The sequence below is a fragment of the Bos taurus genome, chromosome 7, assembly GCF_002263795.3.
Source record: "Bos taurus isolate L1 Dominette 01449 registration number 42190680 breed Hereford chromosome 7, ARS-UCD2.0, whole genome shotgun sequence".
NCBI classification, from domain to species: Eukaryota; Metazoa; Chordata; class Mammalia; order Artiodactyla; family Bovidae; genus Bos; species Bos taurus.
In genome coordinates, this window is record NC_037334.1 from 93049475 (window position 1) to 93072515 (window position 23041).

The 23041-nt window shown below is 51.4% G+C and overlaps 1 protein-coding gene across 1 annotated transcript; it reads left to right on the forward strand.

Annotated features, from left to right (window-relative positions):
• Positions 1-2830: 2830 nt before the first annotated feature.
• NR2F1 (nuclear receptor subfamily 2 group F member 1) lies at positions 2831-12657 on the forward strand (the record flags this gene model as incomplete). Its single annotated transcript, NM_175804.2, is given in 3 exon segments — positions 2831-3391; positions 5915-6442; positions 11573-12657. Coding segments are annotated over 3 exon segments (1275 nt in total).
• Positions 12658-23041: the final 10384 nt, after the last annotated feature.

Sequence of the window (23041 nt, forward strand, 5' to 3'; positions counted from 1 at the left end):
CGGACGCGGCCCGCACTGACCGGGCCCCCACCCCGCAGCAATAGAAGAACTTACTACTCTTTTATTAACAATTATTGGAGCGTTCTTTGGAGGTTAGATCAGCCTGAGGATATCAAAAAGGGGAAGGGAAAAAAGGAGGAAAAATCGGGGGGGGGGAGTTTATTTTAAAAATCACCTTTGGGATGAAGAGGAACCATTGATTCGGACTGATTTGGGGGGCAATTTCTGCGAATTCCAGGAGTGCGTTTTGTCATAATTGAACCTTTCATTTTAAAACCAAAATATACGTTGGACCGAGGGGGGTGGGTGGTGCGGAAAACAGCAAGTCCCTACTTTGTTTCTTAAAGGAATATAAAATGAGCAGAATCTACTCTAGGGCTGTGCTTGTATGTGAAAAAACAAAACAATACAAACCCAGAATATTTTTCAGGACTCGTTAGAACGGTAAGAGTTTTAATTCCCATTTAAAATTTTCCTAACATTTCCAGTGATCGTGTTCATGCTCATAAAAGCTAAATTTAAAAACTTTTCAGAAGAAAACAAAATAATGCCTGATTCTCTTTTTTACCCATTGGAAGGCATTCTTCCCCTCGCCGTCCCTTCCCCCTCTGGTGTTGGTGTATGTGTGCGTGTGTATGTGTGTGTGTGTGACCATAGACGACCCATACTAATCAGGTCTCAGAGTAAATAGCAGCGCAGGGCGATCTCAATGTAAATTGCGCTTGTCAGAAGCACACAACCCGCCCCCCCCCCCCCCCACTTTCTTTCCTCCTCCCCTCGCCATCCCCGTCAGTAGGTAGCTGAGAGGGAGGGGAAAGAAAAAAAAAGAAAGAAAGAAAAAGAGGAGGGGGGAGGGGCTCTCCAACCAATGGCGTGCGGGAGGCTTGGCTAACCTTAGCCTCCCATTTTCTCTCCCCCCGATTCAGGGCTCTGACCAGTCAGTCGCCTTTGATTATCAGTTGCCAGCAGCCCTTCTCTTGGCTCCTTGACACGAGCTCCATATAAGGCAGCGATCTCCATAGAAACGTGTCAGTTTCAATAGTAGTGTCAAAGTTCACTATATACAGACATTCGCACAGATCCCCCTTTCGGAAACACTGCTCTGCGAGTCCTCCCGTTTAAACGCATTCAATTTTGGGGTCTCTCTCTCTCTTCTCTCTCTCTCTCTCTTTCTCCTCTCTCTCTCTCCTCCGCCTCTCTCTCTCTCTCTATCTCTCTTTCTCTCTCCTCTCTCCCCTTTCTCTTTTCTTACATATTCTATTAGTTGTTTCCCCGTATTCTTCTTTCTCTCCTTTTTCTCCCTCCTCCTTGTCTCTTTTACTCCATTCCTGCAGAAGAGTGAGGGCTAAACTTAAAAAAAAAAAAGAGAGAGAGAGAGGAGGAGGAGGAGGCACCCCCTTCGTATTCTTCTTATCGTTATTTTATACATATATGATTTTTTTTTGGAGGGAGGGTGTTGGTTCCCGGCTGAAGAGCACTTATTTAAAATACTAAAAAAAGAACATTTTTGGGCGATCTCCAGGGTTTTTTTAACTAGCTCTGTGTGTTATAGCAGAAGAAGCAGAAGAAGGAGCAAGAAAGAGGAAAAGAAGAGGATTATTTATTCGACCTACTTTGGATGTCTCTCTTGCTTTTTTTTTTTTTTTTTTTTTGCGCAATTCTTTTTCTTCTGATTTTGATTTTTTCTGTTCCGCTGTGAATTCGTCGCCGGCGTGAATTACTTCGTGTTTTTCTCCCCCTCCGTCACCTCCCGAAAGAAGAAGGCAGCGAGAGCCCGGCGCCACCGGTACAACAAAAAGAGCAAAGTGTGTGATCCTCCTCGCTGGCTGCCTCCCGCTCTCCAGCGCTGCCTTCCTGAATGGCTGGCTGCGTCCGGCCCTGGACCTGGCCGCCCGACACCAGCGCGCCCTGATCGCCGCCGGCCGCCTCGCCTCGCGCCCGGCTCGGGCTCACCGCGCTCCCCTCAATCCCGAGCCCAGCGAGGGCTCCCGCCGGGACAGCGGCGGCGGCGGCGGCGGCGGCGGCGGCGCGGGCAGCCCCAATCCCCGGCTCGCGCTCCGACTGCGGCCCCGGCTCCAGCTCGGACTCCGGCCCGGGCCCCGGCTCCTCCAGCGGCGCTCGCCGCTGCAGCTGAGACAGAGGCTCCAGAGGCGCCTGCGGCCGCGACCTCCTCCTTCGCCGCCGCCGCCGCCGCCGCCCTCGCCGGCTTCCTCTATGTCTGCTCTGCAGGCGCGCAGCGCGTAGCCCGAGCGGCCGGCCGGCCGGCGGGCGGGCGGGCGTCCGGCGCGGGTGAGCGAGTGTGTGTGCGAGTGTGTGTGCGTGTGTGTGTGTGTGCGCGCGGGGGTGCGGGCAAGGCGGAGGGTGAGTGTGTGCGCGCGCCGTGGCCCATGCCCGCCGCCCCCGGCGCTGCGCCCCGCGCCGCTCCCGGCTGCCGCCTGTGCCATTTCTGATTTTGCAACTTGGGGGAAGAAGAAAAAAGCGAGAGAAGGGAGCTTGCTCGCTGGGGGGGGGTGGGGAGGGGGGGAAGGAGAGCGGGCCCCCCCAAGATCCGAGCGCGGGGGGGAGCGGGCGAGGGGAGCAGGGGTGTTGGGGGGGGGAGCCTGAGAGCCTGGGGGGGCTGCAAAAAGAGAGAAAGAAAACAGCAGGAACCACAACAAAACGCCAGCAGGGCGGGCGGGCGCGCAGCAGCAGCAGCGGGGCGGCCGAGGCAGTAGCGGCGGCGGCGGCGGCGGCGGCGGCGGCGGCGGAGGCAGCAGCCGGTGCCCAGCTCGGGCTCGGCTCCCGCGACCCCGGGGCGCCGGGCGGGCCCCCCGCCCCCGCCCCCTCCCCCCTTCCCCTTCCCCTTCCCCTCCCAGCGCGCCCGCGCGCCCCGCGGCCCTCGGCGAGCAGCTCGGCTCCCCCCCAGCGCTCCCCGGGCCCAAAGATATGGCAATGGTAGTTAGCAGCTGGCGAGATCCGCAGGACGACGTGGCCGGGGGCAACCCCGGCGGCCCCAACCCCGCAGCGCAGGCGGCCCGCGGCGGCGGCGGCGGCGCCGGCGAGCAGCAGCAGCAGCAGGCGGGCTCGGGCGCGCCGCACACGCCGCAGACCCCGGGCCAGCCCGGAGCACCCGCCACCCCCGGCACGGCAGGGGACAAGGGCCAGGGCCCGCCCGGCTCGGGCCAGAGCCAGCAGCACATCGAGTGCGTGGTGTGCGGGGACAAGTCGAGCGGCAAGCACTACGGCCAATTCACCTGCGAGGGCTGCAAAAGTTTCTTCAAGAGGAGCGTCCGCAGGAACTTAACTTACACATGCCGTGCCAACAGGAACTGTCCCATCGACCAGCACCACCGCAACCAGTGCCAATACTGCCGCCTCAAGAAGTGCCTGAAAGTGGGCATGAGGCGGGAAGGTGAATATTTCTTCCGTGCTTTTTCTCCCGGAGCTTCGCCCGCCTCCCCGGCCCTCTTTCTCTCTCTCTCTCTCTCCCTCTCTCGCGGGGGTGGCTGCTGTCTGGGGCTGGGGCTCCTGCGGTCCCGGCCCGTCCCAGCTCCCCCCATCCCCGCTGCCTTCCTCCCCCGGCGTCTCCCCCACCCCACCCCCTACCCCCCGCCCCAGCTCGCTGCCGCTGTCTCCCCCTCCCGGCCTGCGCTCGTCTCCCCGGCTTCTCCACCCCGCCCGCTGCCTGCTCGGGACGGTGCCCCTAGGATCGTGAGCTGTGCTGGAAAATCCCCTCCCTCTGTCTTGGATGTGCTCGGTGTGTGTCTCTTTCCCGCGTGTGCGTGAGGATGCTTGGAGCTGTGCTGGCATGAACTTGGGGGGAGGGCTGCTTATTACCCCCAGAAAACTCGGTTTCTGTGGTTTTTGTGTTTTTGTTCTTTTTCATTCCCCTTTCCTCTCCATGTCTTCATTGCCCTTTATTTAAGATGGGGGAGGGCTGGAGGAGACTGGAGGATTCTGAACCATAGATCCCTGACTGCATCATCCTTTTGGAAGCTTAGCTTGGAAAAAGAGGAGTGAGATTTATTGCACTTGTAGGTCTAATTAGGAGGGAAGGGGGGCGAGGGGGGGCTTCTGGCCTGTTCACTGGTTCCCTCTCCTCTCCACCGAGCTGGGGCCGCCTCCTCCAGAGCTGTGGCCTTGTTTTCACCCCTCTACTTTCAAAGGAAAGTTTGTGACTGAACCGTGCTTTCATAGTCGTGTCATTTTTTTTTTAAAGCATGATACTCGTTTTATTTCTTCATCAAACTCCACCCTCTGTTTAAATACTGCATACAAATTACAATTAACAACGGCATTTACCGATCCTTCTGATTTGGCTATAATGCATAGACTGCAGCTGGCATGAGCTTCGACATCATTTAATCCCTGTGTTGTATGGCTTTGGTTTCTTTTAACACAACTTTTGATGTTGTATTTAGATATGCTTCATGTTCATGTGGCAAGAAATGCAGCACTTTTCTTATAAATATATCTAGCCATTTACAGTTAAAGTTTATCTCCTGACAATCATTAAAGATGTCTTATAGTCAAATTAGCAAACCAGTCAATTTTGCAGAATGCAGATTACTTCTTCTTGTAATTGACTTTAAAATTATATTTTATATGCCACAAGAAAAGAAATTGAATTTCTTCAGATCTCAAGGAGCAGGCAAATATGACGACTTCATTTCTAGCTCCAGGGAGATTTTATAGGCATCTGAAGGAAAAAAAAAAAAAAACAAACTTTGAATTGTACTCTCATTTAATTGAAAAATAACTGCCAAGTTCAAAACTATAATTAGAAAAAAGTATTCTAGCCAGTTATGTTTTAAGAGTTTAAATTGCATTGAGGCTTGCATTAAAATGAGAATCAGTGCAAACTTAAGAAAATAGTGTACAACCTGAATTAAGAAAGCTACGTCTACATGGACATATCTATATTAATTTGTTGGGGGGGGGAGAGTTCAGTAGCCCTAACTTTTCCTAAAGTTGTCTTTGTTTACATGGCAATTTAAAACGCTGGCACTGTTGAAGTAAAACATATACATAAAAAAAAAAAAAAAAACTTTGGTCAGCTTTAAGAACTCAAAGCATGCTTACGTTCTGCATTCAGATGGTTAATGAATCCAGTGTTTTTGCAGTTGCAAGCTCGTGCATTCACTGGGCAAAAGCTGGCTGCAGGTTGCTGTGGCACCTCACAGGACAGACATTAATTATATTTTCCACTTTTTTCAATAATGTTTGGCTACTGTAAGTTCAACTTCTTTCTTGATTTTTTTTTTTTCAATTTTCTGTTGCTTTTAACAGTGAGAACTTTGTGTGGGATGGTGGGGAGGAGGGGATAGGGGAGGGGTGCAGGATACTAGTTTGCTATTCAAAAGTTGTAAGTGGTGAGTAGGGTATGTAACTTCTGTCTGTTTTAAGGATAATTCCATAGCATTTTTAGAGAATATGGAAATGTTTTGAACAAAACCTGCTTGCTTGCAAATGAAGAGGCAGCTAGGCATGTGCCTAGAACCACAACCTTTTCTCTGGTTGCGCCTGGTTTTTGTTTTTGTTTTATCCTGATTGGGTTCCTTCTGGAGGGGTGAGTGGGATGTCATTAATCTGCGTGTGACCTGGTGGTGGTCGAGGGGTTGGGGTGCACTTTCTCGGTCACTCTGGGCTGGAGCGGGGAAGCCCTTAACTCAGGCCTAGTTCTGCCTGGGTCTGGGGTGGACAAGAGCGCCCGAGATGGCCGGGCGGATCGAGCCACGGAGCTGGAGGGCTTCACCCCTACGCCGTCTTCCTCCGGGTGTGGGCCGGGAGTGAAGGCCAGCGCCAAGGAAGATGCTCGGCGCTGGTGGCCGCGGAGACCAGCCTCCGCATTGTGTCGGTGCGCTGCGGGGCGGCCCGGACTGTTCGCAAGCCCCCTGGATGCACATTGCCTCTTTTCTCTCTTTCTTTTTGTCAGCGGTTCAGCGAGGAAGAATGCCTCCCACTCAACCCAATCCAGGCCAGTACGCACTCACCAACGGGGACCCCCTCAACGGCCACTGCTACCTGTCCGGCTACATCTCGCTGCTGCTGCGCGCGGAGCCCTACCCCACGTCGCGTTACGGCAGCCAGTGCATGCAGCCCAACAACATCATGGGCATCGAGAACATCTGCGAGCTGGCCGCGCGCCTGCTCTTCAGCGCCGTCGAGTGGGCCCGCAACATCCCCTTCTTCCCGGATCTGCAGATCACCGACCAGGTGTCCCTGCTCCGCCTGACCTGGAGCGAGCTGTTCGTGCTCAACGCAGCCCAGTGCTCCATGCCGCTGCACGTGGCGCCGCTGCTGGCCGCCGCCGGCCTGCACGCCTCGCCCATGTCCGCCGACCGCGTCGTGGCCTTCATGGACCACATCCGCATCTTCCAGGAGCAGGTGGAGAAGCTCAAGGCGCTGCACGTCGACTCGGCCGAGTACAGCTGTCTCAAAGCCATCGTGCTGTTCACGTCAGGTGAGGCTGCGGCCGCTGGGAGGGCCAGGCCGGCGCCGGGAGCGCCCGCCCGCCGGCCCCGCTCCGCGCCTCGGCTCCCCGGGCGGCCCGGGCCCTCGTCGTTCCGCGGGAGGCCGGGCCGAGCCCGGAGCCTGCGGTGCCCGCGCGAGGGAAGCGGCCGGTAGCGCCGCTGCCATCTTGGGAGCGCGGCGGTGCGGGAGGCGAGGCGGTGCGGCTGCGGGCCGCTCGGTGGCCCGGCTCGGCCCGGTCCGGCGGCCTGGAGCCCCACGCGGGGCGGCGGCGGCGGCGGCGGGCGCGTGTCTGGCCGGGTCGGAGTTGGGGGGGGGTGACGGGGAGGCGGTGCCGTGGATCCGTCTGGCTGCGCGCGTGTGTGCGGTGTGCATGTGTGTGCGATGTGTGTGCGCGCGTGTGTGCCTGAGCTCGGCGTTTCTGGGGGAGGAGAGGAAAGGAAGGGAACGTGGGAACGTGGCTTTCTCCTCTGCGTGGCACGGTCCCTGGCTGAGTTTCCCGACACAGTGAGACACACACACACGGAGAGGTGGCAAGAGAAGAATCCGTGCAAATAAATCATAAATAATCCCGCTTTATGGCTGCCTGATTTTCCCTTATCGGAAACCATTCATGTTTGCAGTTGCTGAGGTTATTGAGGGTCGTAAAAAATGGATTCGACCTAAACAAGAAAGATAAAAAACAAAAGCAATGCCGGAGAACCCGCAAGTATGCGAGGATTCCCGCCCGGAGATAAATCTCATAGCCCATGCGAGGCGCACGAACGTTGGAAATTTAACAGAGTGCCTTAAAAATATCAAATTAAATGTAGGCAGTGGTAACATGCATGTTAACAATTTCTCTTATGATAGATGGTTCAAATTAACTTCCAGGAAAGTGCATTAGCGTAGCCTTTGAAGGCTCTCGTCTGAGCCTCTGAGAACACTGCCCCCCTTTTATTATTGTAACCTGCAAGAGGGAAACATATAAACACCCAGGACAGCAGGTAATGGGGGGAAATATAAACAAAGCCAGAAAGGACGCTGGTGGGGAACAGAGCTGCTCAGACTGGGTCTCCGGCCTTGCCCACTGTGAGTAGAGTTAGCTGCCGTTTTTACCACCATTATTGGCGCTATTGTTTTTAATTCCTCCATTCAGAGAACAAATAAACCATCCTAATAAATCTATCCTAGAGCCAGGACCTCCAAAGGCCAAATTAAAACCATTCTTGAGTAGGGATGGCAAAACCCCTCTCCCAAGGCCTTGCTGAACAGTAAGCAGCGGTATAATCTATCAATATTTCCTGGCTTTCATGCGTGAAGAATCGTATTTACATTGTATTAAAATGACTCTTAAATTTGCACAATATTGTAATGTAGCAAATGTAGTATTAATATCGATCTGAACAGCAGATAATTTATTTAGACAAGAGCATCTCATTTGTATGCAGGGTGGCCTGAGCCGTGGACTTGGACTGCCCCCCTTTTACTTTCAGTGCAAATGCAGGTCTGCTAGTGGGAGAGGGAGTTATTCTTTGCAAGAGGATAAAGTGAGAACCTTAAAACAAATGGAAGATTTATTGAATCGCCTCCTCGGTGTTTGAATGCGTTTTATCTTAATAAGTCTTCTTGATGGAAACGTGTTTTTCAAAAGTGACAAAGAGCCTGGGAAGTAGCGACCCGGCTGCTTTAGTTCTGGCAGGCCTAGGGCCTGGCTGGCTCTCCACTACCCAGCTCTTTAGCCAAATTAATCAGGAAGCAAGCCAGTGTCGGGGAAGCTGGGGTTTTAAAATCTCACCCAGTGAGGTGTCTTGAAGCAGAAATGTGACTTGGAGCTGGACAGAGGTCTTCTCAAGCAAAGTCTCCCTCCCTTTTCCTTGTCCCCTCCTAAGGTTCTTTGAACCCCCTTGACTTTTCTGATCTCCTGCCCTTTCCCAGAGAGAGGCGAGGACCGTGCAGGCTGCAGGGAAGATTGTGGAATTATTCATGCTTTTCTTTCAACTTTCCATCCTAAAATGTCCCTGTGAAAAGTCTTCTTTTTTTAAAAAAAAGTTTTCCTAAAGACATTTCTTAAACCAAGTCTTCAAGGTGCAGGGGAGGCCGAGAAGTGAACAATGACATTATTTTGTTGGGAAAATTGCAAGAAGACTATCTGAAAATGGAAATAGAGCTGTCAGTAGTAATTCACCCCCCCCCCTCCATATAACACATTTCCACTTTTGACTAAACTTGTTTTGATTGCTAGCCAGAAGGGAATTCATGGGAAGCCTTCTCAAAGTCATCCAACTTTTAAGCAAACTTTGAATGATGGAAAAGACAGTTTTAGACATATTGTCCAACGAGGTTTGCTCCGGCTAAGTATTTGAAGCTGGCACGGGGGTTCCCTGTGGTGGTTTTCACATTTGGCCTCCGGATGGTATGTTTAATCCTTAATATTCTGGACGGCATCCAAGGACTAGGTCATGACCTGAACTTACTTAAAAAAAAAATTCATTAATTCATACACCTAAATATTCTCTCAAATAAATGAGACTTTCCCTGAAAGGAGCCATCTAGTTAACATAAATACAATAAATCCATTTTCAGCACAATAATAACTTTGATTTCTAGTTATGGCAGCTGATTACATCTATATTTCCTGAACACTAAACTCTTCTGAATGCACAACATGAAATACATTCTCTGCACTACAAAGGCTAAGCCGGGAAGGCCTGAGCGGTAATGGTTATTTATTTACATAATTTCTTTTCCATACACTGTAGAGGAAATATCGAGGGTTCCCACATTGACACTCCCATATAAAAAGCGAGACATGGATTTTGCACATTCTGCCTCCTTTTCTTATCTGGGGTATAACTCATGGAGTGTAAATATATACTGGATCTCACCCCCTGCTCATCTAGTTTTGCTGCCTCAACCACCTACTTGGTCTGAGAGCTCACACTATCACTCCACAGTTGGGGGAATCCTGTGGCAAAAATATATGGAGTAGGAATGAATATCTAGAGTGCAAAGCCAGACCCAGTCTAGGGCTTCTGCCCTGGAGGAGGCCACAGTGCTGGCCGGCTGGCACTTTGCAGCAGGGGCCCAGCTACAGGCATCCTACCTTCAAAGCAGGAAAGAACTCTGACAAGGAAGCCAACACAGGGCCCAGGCATGCCTTTCCAGCTCCCTGGGAGTTGCCTAGCTGGGGGACAGGTAGTGACCTTGCACACTGGGGGCCCTAAGTGTAAACATCAGATACATATTTTATAGATCCAAAGAGATGCCATGTGGGTCTTTAAAAAAAAAAAATCTGCTGGGGTGCCAGTGAGTCCCTTGCATGCTGCATTCTCTAAGGCTGAGTGGGATCCTGTGCCATAAGGGGCAGATAAAGCCTGTAAAGCAAGATATATGTAAATATGAGTCTGCCCAGGGGTCATAGAGCAGGATCAGGTTAGCCTGCAGAGCTAAGGGCAGACCTCAGGGTCCCCTCTCCAAGCACTGAAGCACCAAAGTGCTCCTGCCCTCAGCCTGTAGCCATAAAATCTCCCTGACTTCCCAAGTCAGGCTAGTGTGGATGCACCCGACTGGCCGGCTAGAGTCATTAGACATCTGAAAGGAACCCAATCTGGATCTGGGGTCAAAGGAGACCTGCCTCAGAAGTTCTTGAATTATCACTAGTTTTATTTGTATTTTTGCTCAAGGCCATAGCTTTGTAGATGAAGGTGTTAGAATGCTTTGTAAGTCCCAGTTCTTGAAATAGAGACATAAAGCTCAAGAAACTCAGCAGACACAGGTTCCTCTTTGAAATCATTCTCTGTGTCTTCTTTGGGTTACACTTGCCCATTCACAATTAGACAGAGTCCTTTGGGGGGGGGGGCATCGCCATGCATTTCTTCCCAGATCTATCTATATATTAGCAAACTCCGTCTTTGATCTCTAGTCAATCTCCTGACTGGCTAAGGGCTCCTCTGTGATCTTCCTGTTTTTTTAAATATTTATTATTAATACAGGAAACAACATGGGTGTTTGAACTAGGAGAAGAAGCCTTCGCTTCCTCTGATTCCACCTTCCCCTCCACTGGCTTGCCTCTGATTCGTTGATACAGTATAAGCTGCTGTCTCAAAATATTTTTAGTAGACCAAGAAGAGCCGCTGGTTGACATGAGATTAAACACACAGGTTTTCAGACGTTTCCTTGCATATAAGTGCATTTTTCTCTCTTAGTCCTGTGACAGGAAGCCTGTCTCCCCAAATCCTCCTTCAGCCCCCACTGCCCAGTTCTCAAGCAGCAGCAGCAGCAGCAGCTGCCCCCAGCCCAGCTTTGTGTCTGATAGCTGAAGTTGTCTCCTTTCTGCAGCCTAAAGTAACTAAGCCATATTCCTTCTGATTATTATACAGCTTACAGAGATGTGACCAGTTTTCAATTACTTGATCTAAGGCACCGATAGAAGTGTTCACCCTCACTAAGGATTTGCTGCAGACCTCTTGCTTGCATAGATAGTGGATCGCAAATCCTATCTTGCTAAAGCCTGGACTTGATCTGATTGCAGGCTCTGCCAGCCTACAATTCCTTACCCCCTCCCATGCGTCTGATCACTACACAATCTAGGTTCTCCTGCTTGGGGTCGTTTGGGTTTGAGAGAGGGACTCCCAAGAAGTGTTTCAGAGCCGCCTCCAGGCTGCATATTTCTTCAGGGCTCCTGGACACCCCAAAAATCCGGGGCAAAGGGGGCAGAAGTCCTTCCTTTAATGAGCACAGCGGAAAAGATGCTCCCCTGCAGGCGGAGGCCAGGTTGCTCCGTGTAGCAAACATGGCTCCAGCATCGTACATTATTTAACCCAAAGGTGAAAGAGGAAACACAAAGGAACTAGAGAGAGTGTGTCTGCAAGTGTGCGCTCCTCTCTTCGGCTCCCCTAGGCATGGTGGGGATTTGATTTATATTTTTATTGGTCTTGGGGGCTGGGGGGAAGGAAATAGGGAAGAAGGAGTAGGGAGCCACGGGGAGGATTTTTCTTTTTCCTCCAATTTGTTTTCCCCCCCTTTGCTTCTTATTAAAAAAAAAAAAAAAAGGAATGGCGTGTTGTCTGTGACCTTGCTGGTAGCTGACCTAACCGTGTGCCCCTCCCCTGGTCTCTCCTTGCTGTGGCCGCGCGGGCAGATGCCTGTGGCCTGTCGGATGCGGCCCACATCGAAAGCCTCCAAGAGAAGTCGCAGTGCGCGCTGGAGGAGTATGTGAGGAGCCAGTACCCTAACCAGCCCAGCCGCTTCGGCAAACTGCTGCTGCGGCTGCCCTCGTTGCGCACCGTGTCGTCCTCGGTCATCGAGCAACTCTTCTTCGTCCGTTTGGTAGGTAAAACCCCCATCGAAACTCTCATCCGCGACATGTTACTATCCGGGAGCAGCTTCAACTGGCCTTACATGTCCATCCAGTGCTCCTAGACCTTGGGCGCTTCCCACCTGCCCCCAGCCCCTAGAGACTCACAGCACCGGCGGGGGGCCGTGGACTCCAAAGCCGCGGAGACACCAGGCGGCCGATGCTGGGTGCGGCAGGGCCGGGCAGGCGGGGAGGAGGGCCGGGGGGGCGACAGGAGCCGCCCACCGCGCAGACAGGCAAACCGAAGCTGCAAACCTGGAGAAAAAAAAAAAGAGAGAGAGAGAGAGACTCATTTTAGTATCAGATCCGGGAATACGTTGGAAAGGAAAGAAAACAGACCCTTGTGTCTGGTGAGAAAAAGAAAACCAATTTGGGAAGAGAGGACCATGAAAATTTTAATAAAACAGAAGGAGACTAAAGGACCTTCCAGGATTTATTGTGGACGGATGTGGATATATTCTGTACAGAAAACAACACCCATGAAAGTGGACCGAATCCTATGTAGAAACACACACACAGACACACACACCACACACACACAGACATTGTTATTCATTTTGTAAAATACTAGTCTTTATTTTCATTTTTTTGTAAAATTTAAACATCGTATGCACATAAAAAAAGAAACAAGAATTAGGGGAAAATAACATTTTCCAAATATAAAAAAAAATTGTCCTGTGTCTATGTATCTATATCTGTTTTGTATTTTTTTCTGGTTCCAAACCAGATTTCCTGTGATTCTATACTAATAATTTTTGATATAACCCTTTGCTTCTTATAATGAGTGCGATATATGTTGTCGAGGCTGTTCTTCAAGAATTAAAATCGAAGTGAAAATTTAAACAAAAAATAAAAAGAATTTAGCAAAACCCACGTGTCTGGTTGCTTGACAGATGTCATCAGTGCAAGAGAACCCTCCAATTAATTTCCACTCCAATTATTATTAGAATGGCGGGGAGAGGGGGGCAACTTTAAGGTCCATTACCAAGTTGGCTAGATTTATTTCCTAAAACCAAGGAGCTGCTTTGGGATTGTAAGTGTGGAAGCCCAGGCTCTGCGTGGGACAGAGTGGGCAGGGAGATCACCCTTCCGTGCGGACGCAGGCAGCAGCCACAGTGGCCTTGTAGGTGGTGGGCAGCCAGCACCCAGCTGGCTGAGAGGCTGGGACGGACCTGGTCCCCGTAGGGTCGAGTCTCTGTGCCGCCAGCTTCAGCCTCTGCAGGTGGCAACATGCCTGGCTGGAGAGGCATGGAGCCCTGGACATAGGGGTTTCAGGACAGAAAGATGCCTCTGCACTTGGCTGTGACTAGAGGCTCAGCCTCTTTCTAGCTCTTCTCTAGAGAGAACTGGGGTCTCAGCTGTGAGCCCTGGCTTTGCTCCCCTTATGGTTTGCTAAAGAGCTGGCTATGCTTTGCCCTTCACTCCAGACCCTGTGACAGGGGTTCCCTGGAGGGCCCTCCAAGCTCCATTGGACATCTGGAAGGGCCCCCCTGTGGCCCTTAGACTTGTGGACCTGGAACCTGGGGGTCTGGGAGCTGGACTAGAGCTGCTGATTTTTTTTTGAGAAGCTTCATTGGAGTCCTAGTGGACTTTTTAGGGCAGAAACCTCCTCCTGAGGCCTCTCCTTGGGGGGTGCAAGGGAGGGTGCCCTCTATAACAGCTTTCAGAGCATGAATGTTTTATAGGATCCGAGTTGGTGCTGCAAGAACACACATAGCCAAGGGAGCTTTTTCTTAATGTATTAATAAAGCCAGGTCTTTTAGAATAACACCTCTTTGCTTCTCCCCTTTCTCCCCCAGCCCCAAACAGCCATGGATGAGGCCAAAGCTATACTTTCAGAAGTCAGTGGCAAAGTTTGCTCTCAGTTTGCTGTCTAGAAGTCTCCAGGTGGCTCCAGTCCACCTAAAGTTTTAATATTCTGGGTGCAGTGCAGCCTGGCACCACTTTCTATGAAGAAGCCCCTGCAGGTCTGCCTGGGGACAGGCCTGAGCCCTAGGACAGCTAGACTGATGAGGTGTGTGGGGTGTGGAAAGCCCCCCTCAGGCCACTGGGTCCCTCCTGCCTTCCTGCAGGTCCCACCCAGCTCTGGGCCTCATCCTTTGCACCACACCCAGGGACAATGTTTTGGGGGCCTAGGCTGAATTGTTTGCAGGTTGGGCACCCAAGGCAGGAGGGGTGTGGGAAGAACTCATATTCAACCGCAGACCACCTCCCAGGAAGTCTCACCGGGCCTTCCTGGGGGCAATGCTGGGGGTGGGGGAGGGGAGCTGAGCCATCTCCAAGCTCTCACCCATCTTCCCTGCCTTTCTTGAAATGAGATGTAAATATATTCATTACAGTGTGATCCCTCTGATGAAAACAGATAAACATTTTCCTAGGTCAGAAACATATTTTTCAATTAATTTCAATATGGAGGTACAAGGCACCCAGTGTGGGACTGGTCCGGGAAACCAAGGTCTGGGTGTAGGAAGCACTTGTTCCAGGGGGTCTGGGGCTGACCCCCGGACTTGGTTAACTTGGCTCTTGCTGGACAGGGCCAGGAACATTGCCTACAGCCGGGGGGATCCCAGTGACCTTTCTAAATAAGCCTGGGCCTAAACTGGGCAGGGGTGGGTGGGCAGAGGACCAGCACAGCATAGGAAGGAGACCTGGCCTTCCCGGGGTCTCACAGAGTCCCTCACAGGCTTGGTATAGGAACCTGGAGGGAGGCTCGGCGCAAGGTAGAAGAGATGCTCTGTTCAGTTCTCAGGCAGCCCTGCCTGGGGGAGCTGCAGGTAGGGGGTTTCCATCTGCCGTCTCCTGGGTGGCTGGGGTGGTCCCTGCCTGCATTAGACGCACGGAGACAGTCATCCTAAGAGGTCTCTGTATCTCAACCAGAAACATGGAGCCTCCTGGGGACTCCGAGGCCCTGTGGGCGCCTCCTGCAGAGCCGGACAGAGGGTGCGATGTCCGCCCGTCGAGGCTTTCATCTCTCAGGCCGCGCGCAGTCCTGCCGCAGGAATCTGCTCGCACTAAGGGAAGGTTTAGGAACTGAGACGGAGGCATCTAAGCCACCGGTTGAGGCTTCTGACGACCAGGAAGCCTTGTCTCTGCTCCCAGCCATCTAAACGCTCCTTGGCCCAGCTGACCAGTGGCCGGTGGGGGGCGGGGGTTTCGGGGAGTTGTTAGGGGATGCACGGGGAGGGGGGAGGTAAGGGCCGGTCACCCCACGGAGGAGCAGCCCAGGAAAGGCCGGGGTGGCCGTGCTCTGGATCCTGGACGTCCTCAGACCCTGGGAGCCACTGGGCAGAAGGCCGCCTGGACTGGGGGCGTCTCTGCCTTGGGTGGCCGCCTGGAGGCCCCTGAGCAGCGAGCCGCGTTGGAGCAAAAGGCGCCAGGAGGAGCCCTGGGCCCCGGGTGTGAGGCCCGCGGGCAGGTGTAGGCCAGACCGGCCGCTGGGAGTGCAGGGGGAGCGGAGCTGGTCTCACTGCGGGGTGGGGGGTGGGGGAGGGGTGTAGAACCAACAGCCCCCCCCCACCCCCATCCCGACCCAGGGCCTGAGGAAAGCCATCTTAACAGGTGGAGAGCGGCCCACACAAGGTGACTTCCTTCTGGAAATTACCTGTGACATCTAAAAGCCAAGCGTTCCCTTTTCTAACCCAAACACTTGCTGGGTGACTGAGAATCTGAGGGGCCTTTGAAGTCGATTTAAACTACTTTAGCCACCCAGCTTTGCTGAAAACATCAAAAAAAGACTGTCTTGGGGCTGGCTCTCCTCCAGGAATCTCTAGGGCCCCGGGGCTGCGGCCCTCAGCCGCCGTGGAAGGACAAGGACGGGCCCAAGGGAGTTAAAATCTGACCTTTGCCCCCGACACGCACAACTCAACCTGCGACCAGGCCTGGCCGAAAGCCCTGGGGTGGGGGATGGGCCCCCTCAGGACCACCTAGGGCTTCTGGAACTCTCCCCTCGGGGGGTTCAGGCTCACGGGTCTCTGGCTGCTGCAAAGGGGGTCGGTCAGCTCCTGGAAGCCCCGCGGGCCAACTCTGCGCCAGGAGCGCCGGGGATCTGCAGTCCCCCCGCACCCAAGGCTACCTGAGCTAGTCTGCTTGAAACAGGCAAAAGTTGGTTTTTATTTATTTATTTTTTGAATCCTCCTTCTCCACCTCCGCTGGTAGGCAGTCCTTCTACCTCCTACAGTGGCAGCATCACCTCGTAAGCTCCTCGATGTCTCAGAACACATCACCTGAACGTCTCCGCAGTGGGAAACCACGAAGGAGCGTTGGGAGGGGATTGCGGGGAAACCCAAGTGGGGAACTAATAAAACTCTTGTTAGAGGGCCTGCTCGGGATCCGTGGCGTCACTGGGCCTTTTGCTCGGAAAGCCAAAGAGTTGTATTCCTAAATGAGTTAAAGACCCATTTACCTCTGTCGTGTTCTATTCATCAAGCCCCAAGTTGAGAGTTCCTAACATGAAACTATTTGTTTGCTTACACAACCAGCTGGGCGCAATTTCACGTCTGAGATATCTATCTGAAAGCGCCCCTCATTTATTATCTCTCCTTGTCAGCGAATCCATTTTCCAGCTCCCCCTCCCCCCTTGGACTTTATTTATTTATTTAGGGGGTGGTGGTGGGGGGGCACTCCTCTGCCTGGAGGACCTGGGTCTGGAAGGCTCCCAGGGGACTGGCCGCTCCTACCCGGTGTCTGCGTGGAGCAGGGGCGCGGAAGGCTCGTCCGCCGCCACCGCTGACCCCGGCGGCCGGCGGGTGGGCCCGCCTGGAGACGACAGAGCTGCCTTTCTGCCTGGATGTCCTCCCCGCTAGCTCGTCCCAGAGTCAGCCACAACCACCTGTGCGAGGCAGGGGTGGGCGGAGGCCGGCCCGGGGAGTTCACGAGCCTCTCTCCCGGAGTGGGGGGCCCGAGATACGAGATACGATCCGGATTTGAGAGATGCTTTACTCAAAGCCTCACCTAGTCCCGTGGGGCCAATTTCTTCTCCGGGGGCCCGGAGCGCGGAGTGAGTAACCAAGATGTAAATAGTTGTGTGATGGGCTGGGGGAGGAGGTGCGGGGTGGGGTGGGGGTGGGGGACGCAGCGCATTTATTGTGTGTGCTGAGGGACGAAGGCTGCACGTGGTTTCAATTTTGAAGCACAAAGAAATAACAGGCAATGCAGAAAATAGGTTTATGAATGTAATTGAGAGGAAAGAAAACAATTAACACGGTGCAAGGTTGCACACTCGGTTGGCCACCCCTCGCCTTCTCCTCTACCCCAATTTTGAGCAATCCGGGATCATGGGAATAGAGTGGATCCAGGCAGTTGGAGGCAGCTGACAAGGCAACCCCTGAAGGAGATCACAGTGATGGGTGGATAATGTGTCTATCCATCTCCTAGTCGGCTGAGGCCTCCTCCAACCAAGCTGAGAGAAAGAGATCAAATCCCCAAGCCCAAGGTATAAAAGAACCCCAGTAGTGAAGGTGGAAAGGAGAAAGGGGTGTCTGTAACAGAGAGGAGGGAGGAAGAGAGAGAGATAGCCAGGGATTTCTTTAAGACAGATCAGGCTGGTCTCCGCAAGCTATCCTATTGTGTTGATTTAGGAAGACATTTGCTGTATATTAACGTTTAAGGCTGATAATATCATTGCACAGCCAGATAAATAAAGCGTTGGCCCAACAGTGGGGTCAGCGATCGATCTCTAGGCTCAGAGGAAAAAGGAGAGAGACAGGGTCGTGCACGAGCCTCTGTGTGCTTGTCAGTCGGCATGCATGAGCCTGAGTGTGTGTGAGCGTGAGGGTGTGCGAGAGAGAACCGAGTCTTCAGCTGGCCAAGAGGCTCATTAGCATTCCTAACCCATGGACCTGCGCTGACAACTAACAGAGATATCCCGCTCACCACCAGGCCTCCTCTCCTTTTGTCTTCAGATCTGGAGGAGAAAAAGATTTCTCCGTGGAAGCTGGAGCCTGAACTTACATTTGGTTGTTGGAGATTCTGGGTATTAAAGAAAAGAAAAGAAAAGATCCTAGGATCTCGCCTGATCTTTTACTCTGCTTTTAGAAACTTTCATCCCCAAGAAGGAAACTTTTTTGCTATAATAGGCTTGTTGAAACTCCAAGCTTAAATGAGACAGAAAATCCTCTGAAAAATATTTTGCCTTTTCTCCTTGTTGACACGCAGAGAGGTGGATGTTTATATGTTTGGCTCACAGACACATGTAAATCTGGTACTTGTAGTTAAAAGATTTCTAGACTATAGCAACCAGGGGTTGTTTGAGCTTTTTGTTTCTCTTCTTTCTTCAGCTTGCTTTTGTGGGGTTTTTTTTGTTGTTGTTGTTATGATGAGATTCATTTTATTTTCTATAATAAATATCCTGCTATTACTTTATCACTCTTCGTTGTTTAAATGAACTTCTTTCAAGATTAAATAAGATCTAGTTTTTGTACTATCAGAAATAAGCAATTTTAGAGGTCTCTACTATTTTAAGAAACATTTAAAAATAATATTCATTCAAGCAACTTTAATCACCTTACACCTATTGGGGAGAAAAGTGTGTTTTCACCATATTTCACAGGGATAAATATGTATCCACTTTGCTTTCCTAGATCCTCTGCCTTGAACCACCATCAAAGGAGGCAGATAGTGTACAAATTATCCCATGTTGACAGATGTTTGTCACTTAGTAACTTCTTTCCAAGTTTTTTTCTCCTCCCCTAAGCCTTCTTTCCAGCTTGCTTTGTTGTTTTAAAATATGCATGTCTCTCACTGGAATGCCAGTCACGAGTGCAAACTTTGTGTCCAACCTCCCACATGAAATGATCCTTTTAGAGGGAACTCGATATGTCTCAATCTGCACTTCACTCAAAGCCTCTGAGTACCGGCCACTCACTCACTGGTCCTGGTCTAAAGTAACTCAGCAGAAGCGAGTTTCCTGCTAAAAAATCCCCTCGAATATCTCCCAGGGAAGAAATATAGCTCCTATAATTAAAGGAGGCAACGGCCAGAGGGGGAATGCAGCCGGCAGCCAAAAAAAAAAGTAAGAGTTTTATTTATTTGCTGATTGAACTTGTGTTGTCATGACCAGCGGGTTTATCCACACTTGAACTCCTGGAGGTGTGTGCACAAGAGGGAGAGGTGGAGAGGAAGGGGAAGATGACATAGAATAGGAAGAATGGAGTGAAGAGGACAACTGGGGGAAAGGAAAAAATGATCTGTGGGACAATGTAGGGAAATTTCTTTGCACAGGCTTTGAGTAAAAACGTGTAGTGAGAAATATGGGGGGGGGGGTGGCTCAGAGGAGATGAAGGGGTAATTATGGTAAATTCTTGAAAGCAGGGTATCATCAGGAAAGGGAGGACTCTCACTGTTTTCCCTAGAAAAGTAATGTGACAGCAGGAAAATTATTAGCTGTGCTGTGTGTGGCGGTTTCAGTATGTGGGGGGTGGAATTAGGAAGAGAGGAACCAGAGAAGAGGGAAGAAGTTCCAGGACTCCAAACAGAAGTGTCAGGGAACCAGAAGCCCTCCACCCTCCTTGGCAAAAGTTTGCCTAGGAGGTGTGGAAGTGAAAGCTACTCTAGAAGACATCATCTTTGCATCTCCTTTTTTTAATTGGTTTCATCAATTGGCGCTCATTCTGGCCTCAGACCCGCTTCCAGGATGATTCAGCCCCTGAGATGAAGAACACCTCCCAAGCTCTTGGACCACCCCCCATAAGCTCCAAATCAGAAGGAGTACTCAGCCTGAGCAGCTCATTTCTATTAAAAAGGCAAAACTTGAGCACTGATGAAAAACAGATGATTTTTTTTTTCCTCCCTCTCTCTCTGAAACAGTTACTCTCTTCTACTGATGTGAAGTGACGTCAGCAAGGCCTGTCCTATCCCCTTGGAGAGAAGGGAGTGAGGAGGAGGGGATGGAAGGAGGGAGCTGGGAGAAAGAGCTAAAGAAAAAGAGAAAAAGCAAACCGGACGAACAGAGGACCGCATGGGAATGAGTCTTCTACACTCGGGGGCCCCAGTTCCACCAACAGTGGGCAAAACAATGCTTGCGAAGTCGGGGGTTGGTAGAACACCTTTCTCTCCTCTCCCGCGATCTACATATTCTAACATATGGAAAGCTTACAGGCCCCGAGCACTTATAGAAGCCGATAATGCATTAGCTCTCAGCAATATTTACAGCACCACTTTTAATACACACCAGATGGTTCGCGACTGTGCCGCCCCAGCCAGCTCACTCCTCGATTTTACTCGGCGGCACTTTGTTGCAATTACGCTCCATGCTGAGACCAATTTTATTGGTGACCTATTTTTCATATTTTGTAGCATTTTATGTTAAAAAAAAAAAAAAAAAAAACCTCCTCTCTGGCCTTTTTGTAAAGGGCAGCGCGCAGGAAGGGAGAGCTTAGGAGGACGGCGGGACTGTCTAGGTGGATATTAATATTTATCATGATGTTCCATACCTCGGGTTTAAGTGAGTCAACCGGATAGACATAAGTACTCCGGTCATTATGTTTGTTCACTCACCCCCCTGTTTGTCAGACGCCCACGGACTGTCTACACGGCGCGCTTGCCTCCGAGTCAATACATCCGACCATAAATATTGTATTCCATTAATTATCACGCCACTGGCTGATCCCGGGCGCCGGCGTCCTCGAGCGACGCAGGGCAAATGAGGACGCTTCCTGAACAGATTTCTAGGCTGGGAACCCCGCGGAAATTGCCGCAGAGCCTGGGAATTCCTAGAGCCCGAGCGCCCGGCTCGACTCGGGCTGGGCCCGGACCGGCTGGCGGGGGAGGGAGGCGGCTGCGGAGGCCCGACGCCGCCAGGAGGGCTCAGTACCTGTTATCTTGCCACGCAGAAGGCCACAGGGAGAATCCCATTTGGCACGCCGGGAAAGGCTTTCAACTTTATCTCCCGTCATGTAAATATCCCCAAGTGCCCGACTGTGAACTTTGTTTTGCACCGAACAATATAAATATCCTATTTGCTACCACACAGGTGTGCGCTTCCTAGTCGAACTCTTTTTTTTTTTTTCCCTCCCTCGTTTGTAGTAACTCTATATACCCCCCATCCCCTGGTTTAAAGAAGAAAAAAAAAAAAATCACAGATGTTTACTTTATGGGTATAACCTATACCATGGTTAGGCTGAGAATAATATGCCTCAACTCACAGTCATTTAGCAAATAATAGAGGCGTTCTGGATGCTTTCCAACGTTACACATGTACTTGGTCATAAAATGATACGTGAAAAAATTAACATCTGCTTTCCTAAAATAAAGTGTGCCAAGTAGCTTTTTATGAATGCGTTCCTCATTTTAAAAAGAAATATGGAGAGATAAACTGGCACCCAGATGTATAGCATATTTATAATTGTTTTCGGATTTAAAGGTAGTGTATTCATTGCACAAGGCATTTTAAAACTGATGGTTTAAAAAGCTACTTAACCCCAGACATCTTTGCATCCTGAAGAGTCTTTCACATTTTATTATTTAAAGAGGAATTTGTCATTGTGTATCAAGGCAGAACTCCGGCAAGTCGGGGCACTGCAGCCTGAACTCAACAGAAATTCCAACTCGCCTTTTATTTACCTAATTTCTCAGCAAGGTTCCCAGGCCCTTAAGAAGGCAGAGCTGGAAAGTTTAGTTGGGCTCTTTTTTGTTGTTGTTTAATTCCACTATTAGGAAATGAGGCCTACCTTTGAATTATTTCATTAGGGTTTGGCCTTTTGGGGGAAGGGGTGGGAACCATAATCATTAGTGGCTTTTTATTATTTCTACAATAAATGGCTAGATTCTTTGTTGAATAAGCTGCTTGAATGTTTTGCAGATGTTCCACTTAGACCAAATCTGACCCCCTATTTCCTCCCAAATAAGTCGCTTAAACTCTCCCACCGCTCGGGAGCATACTCCCCCATCCTGGCAACTTTATAAGTGCGGGGCATATTCTTATGAAATTTCCACCTAACTGCACACACACATACATTTACACACACACACACTCCCACCCACTGAGCCTCTGAGCGTGGAAGAGGGTAAGACAAGAGAAAAGAAAAAAAAAAGACGAGAAACTGGTGAGGCGGATGGGGTGGAGGAGGGAAGTCAGCACAGTGGTTACAGCCCTGTGAGGAGCGCGCCCGCCCTGGGCCCCTCACCCCCTCTTTGTGCCACGGGTTTGAAACATGGGGGGTGACCCCGGTCCGAGGGCCCCAAAGTGCCAGGAATCTTGATCTGCCCGGCGCCTGGGGCGTCAGCCTGGGGCCGACCCCGCGGTCACCCCCCGCCATCCCACCCCGAGCATCCTTCCCGCGGCGGCGGCCCGTGGGTACCCAGGCCGAACAAAGGGCTCCGTGGGGCGCGGGGCGCGGGCGCGTGAGCGGCCGGAGCGCCGCGGGGAGGGCCGGCTTGCCCCGGGTGCCCAAGGGCTTCGGGACGTGCAAGGCGCGCCGGGCCTCGCGCCGGGCCGCGCTCCGCGAGCTGAGAAGTACTTGTCTGGCTCCGCGTTGGAGAAGCCGCACCTCTCATCTCTCCAGCTTTTACTTGAAAAAGCACTTGGAAGAAACTCGTGTGTGTGTGTGTGTGTGTGTGTGTGTGTGTGTGTGTGTGTGTGTGTGTGCGTGCGTGTGTGTGTGTGCGCGCGCGGGGAGGGCCGCAGGGTGGGCCGGAGCCAGGCGGCGAGGCTGAGGGGGGCCGGCTGGGTGGGTGGATGGGGAGGAGGTTGGAGGCACAGCTCCTTTCTGAGTGACAGGACTCCTTTTCAAAGAGCTGAACGGCCAGAGGGGTTGGGGGGAAGCTCCTAAAATGAAGGGGAGAATTTTCAAGGTTTCTAAGAGTTCCTTCCCCCCTCTTCCCCCTCCTTAAAGACAGAGATCTCTCTTCCCTTGTCTTGTCTTTCCCTTTTTCTTTCTTTTTAAGGTAGGAAGTGCGCGTGCCAACGTGTCTCACTGTGTTTCAGGAGGAGAAAAATAAAGATCCATTAGCTTAAAAAAAATCTTCTGGGGTTTGTAAAAAACTATTGAAACATTTTAACATGTTTTTGTGGACTCACTGACCGGAGTGGAATGGTCAAGCTCTCAGACTGAGGTCTTTAAAGATGAGGTGTTTGTGAGGGTAAGAAAGTTTTCCCTCATCCCAATAACAAAACCCATCACAAGTTTACTTCTTCCTAGAAAAGAGTGTGTCCTTATTTGAACACTTCGAAGATGTTGGATGCCTCTGAGAAATCAGGCTGGAAAAGTAAAGCTCATCATCACACACGCGCCGAGTTTCGCAGCCTGTCTGGATTTC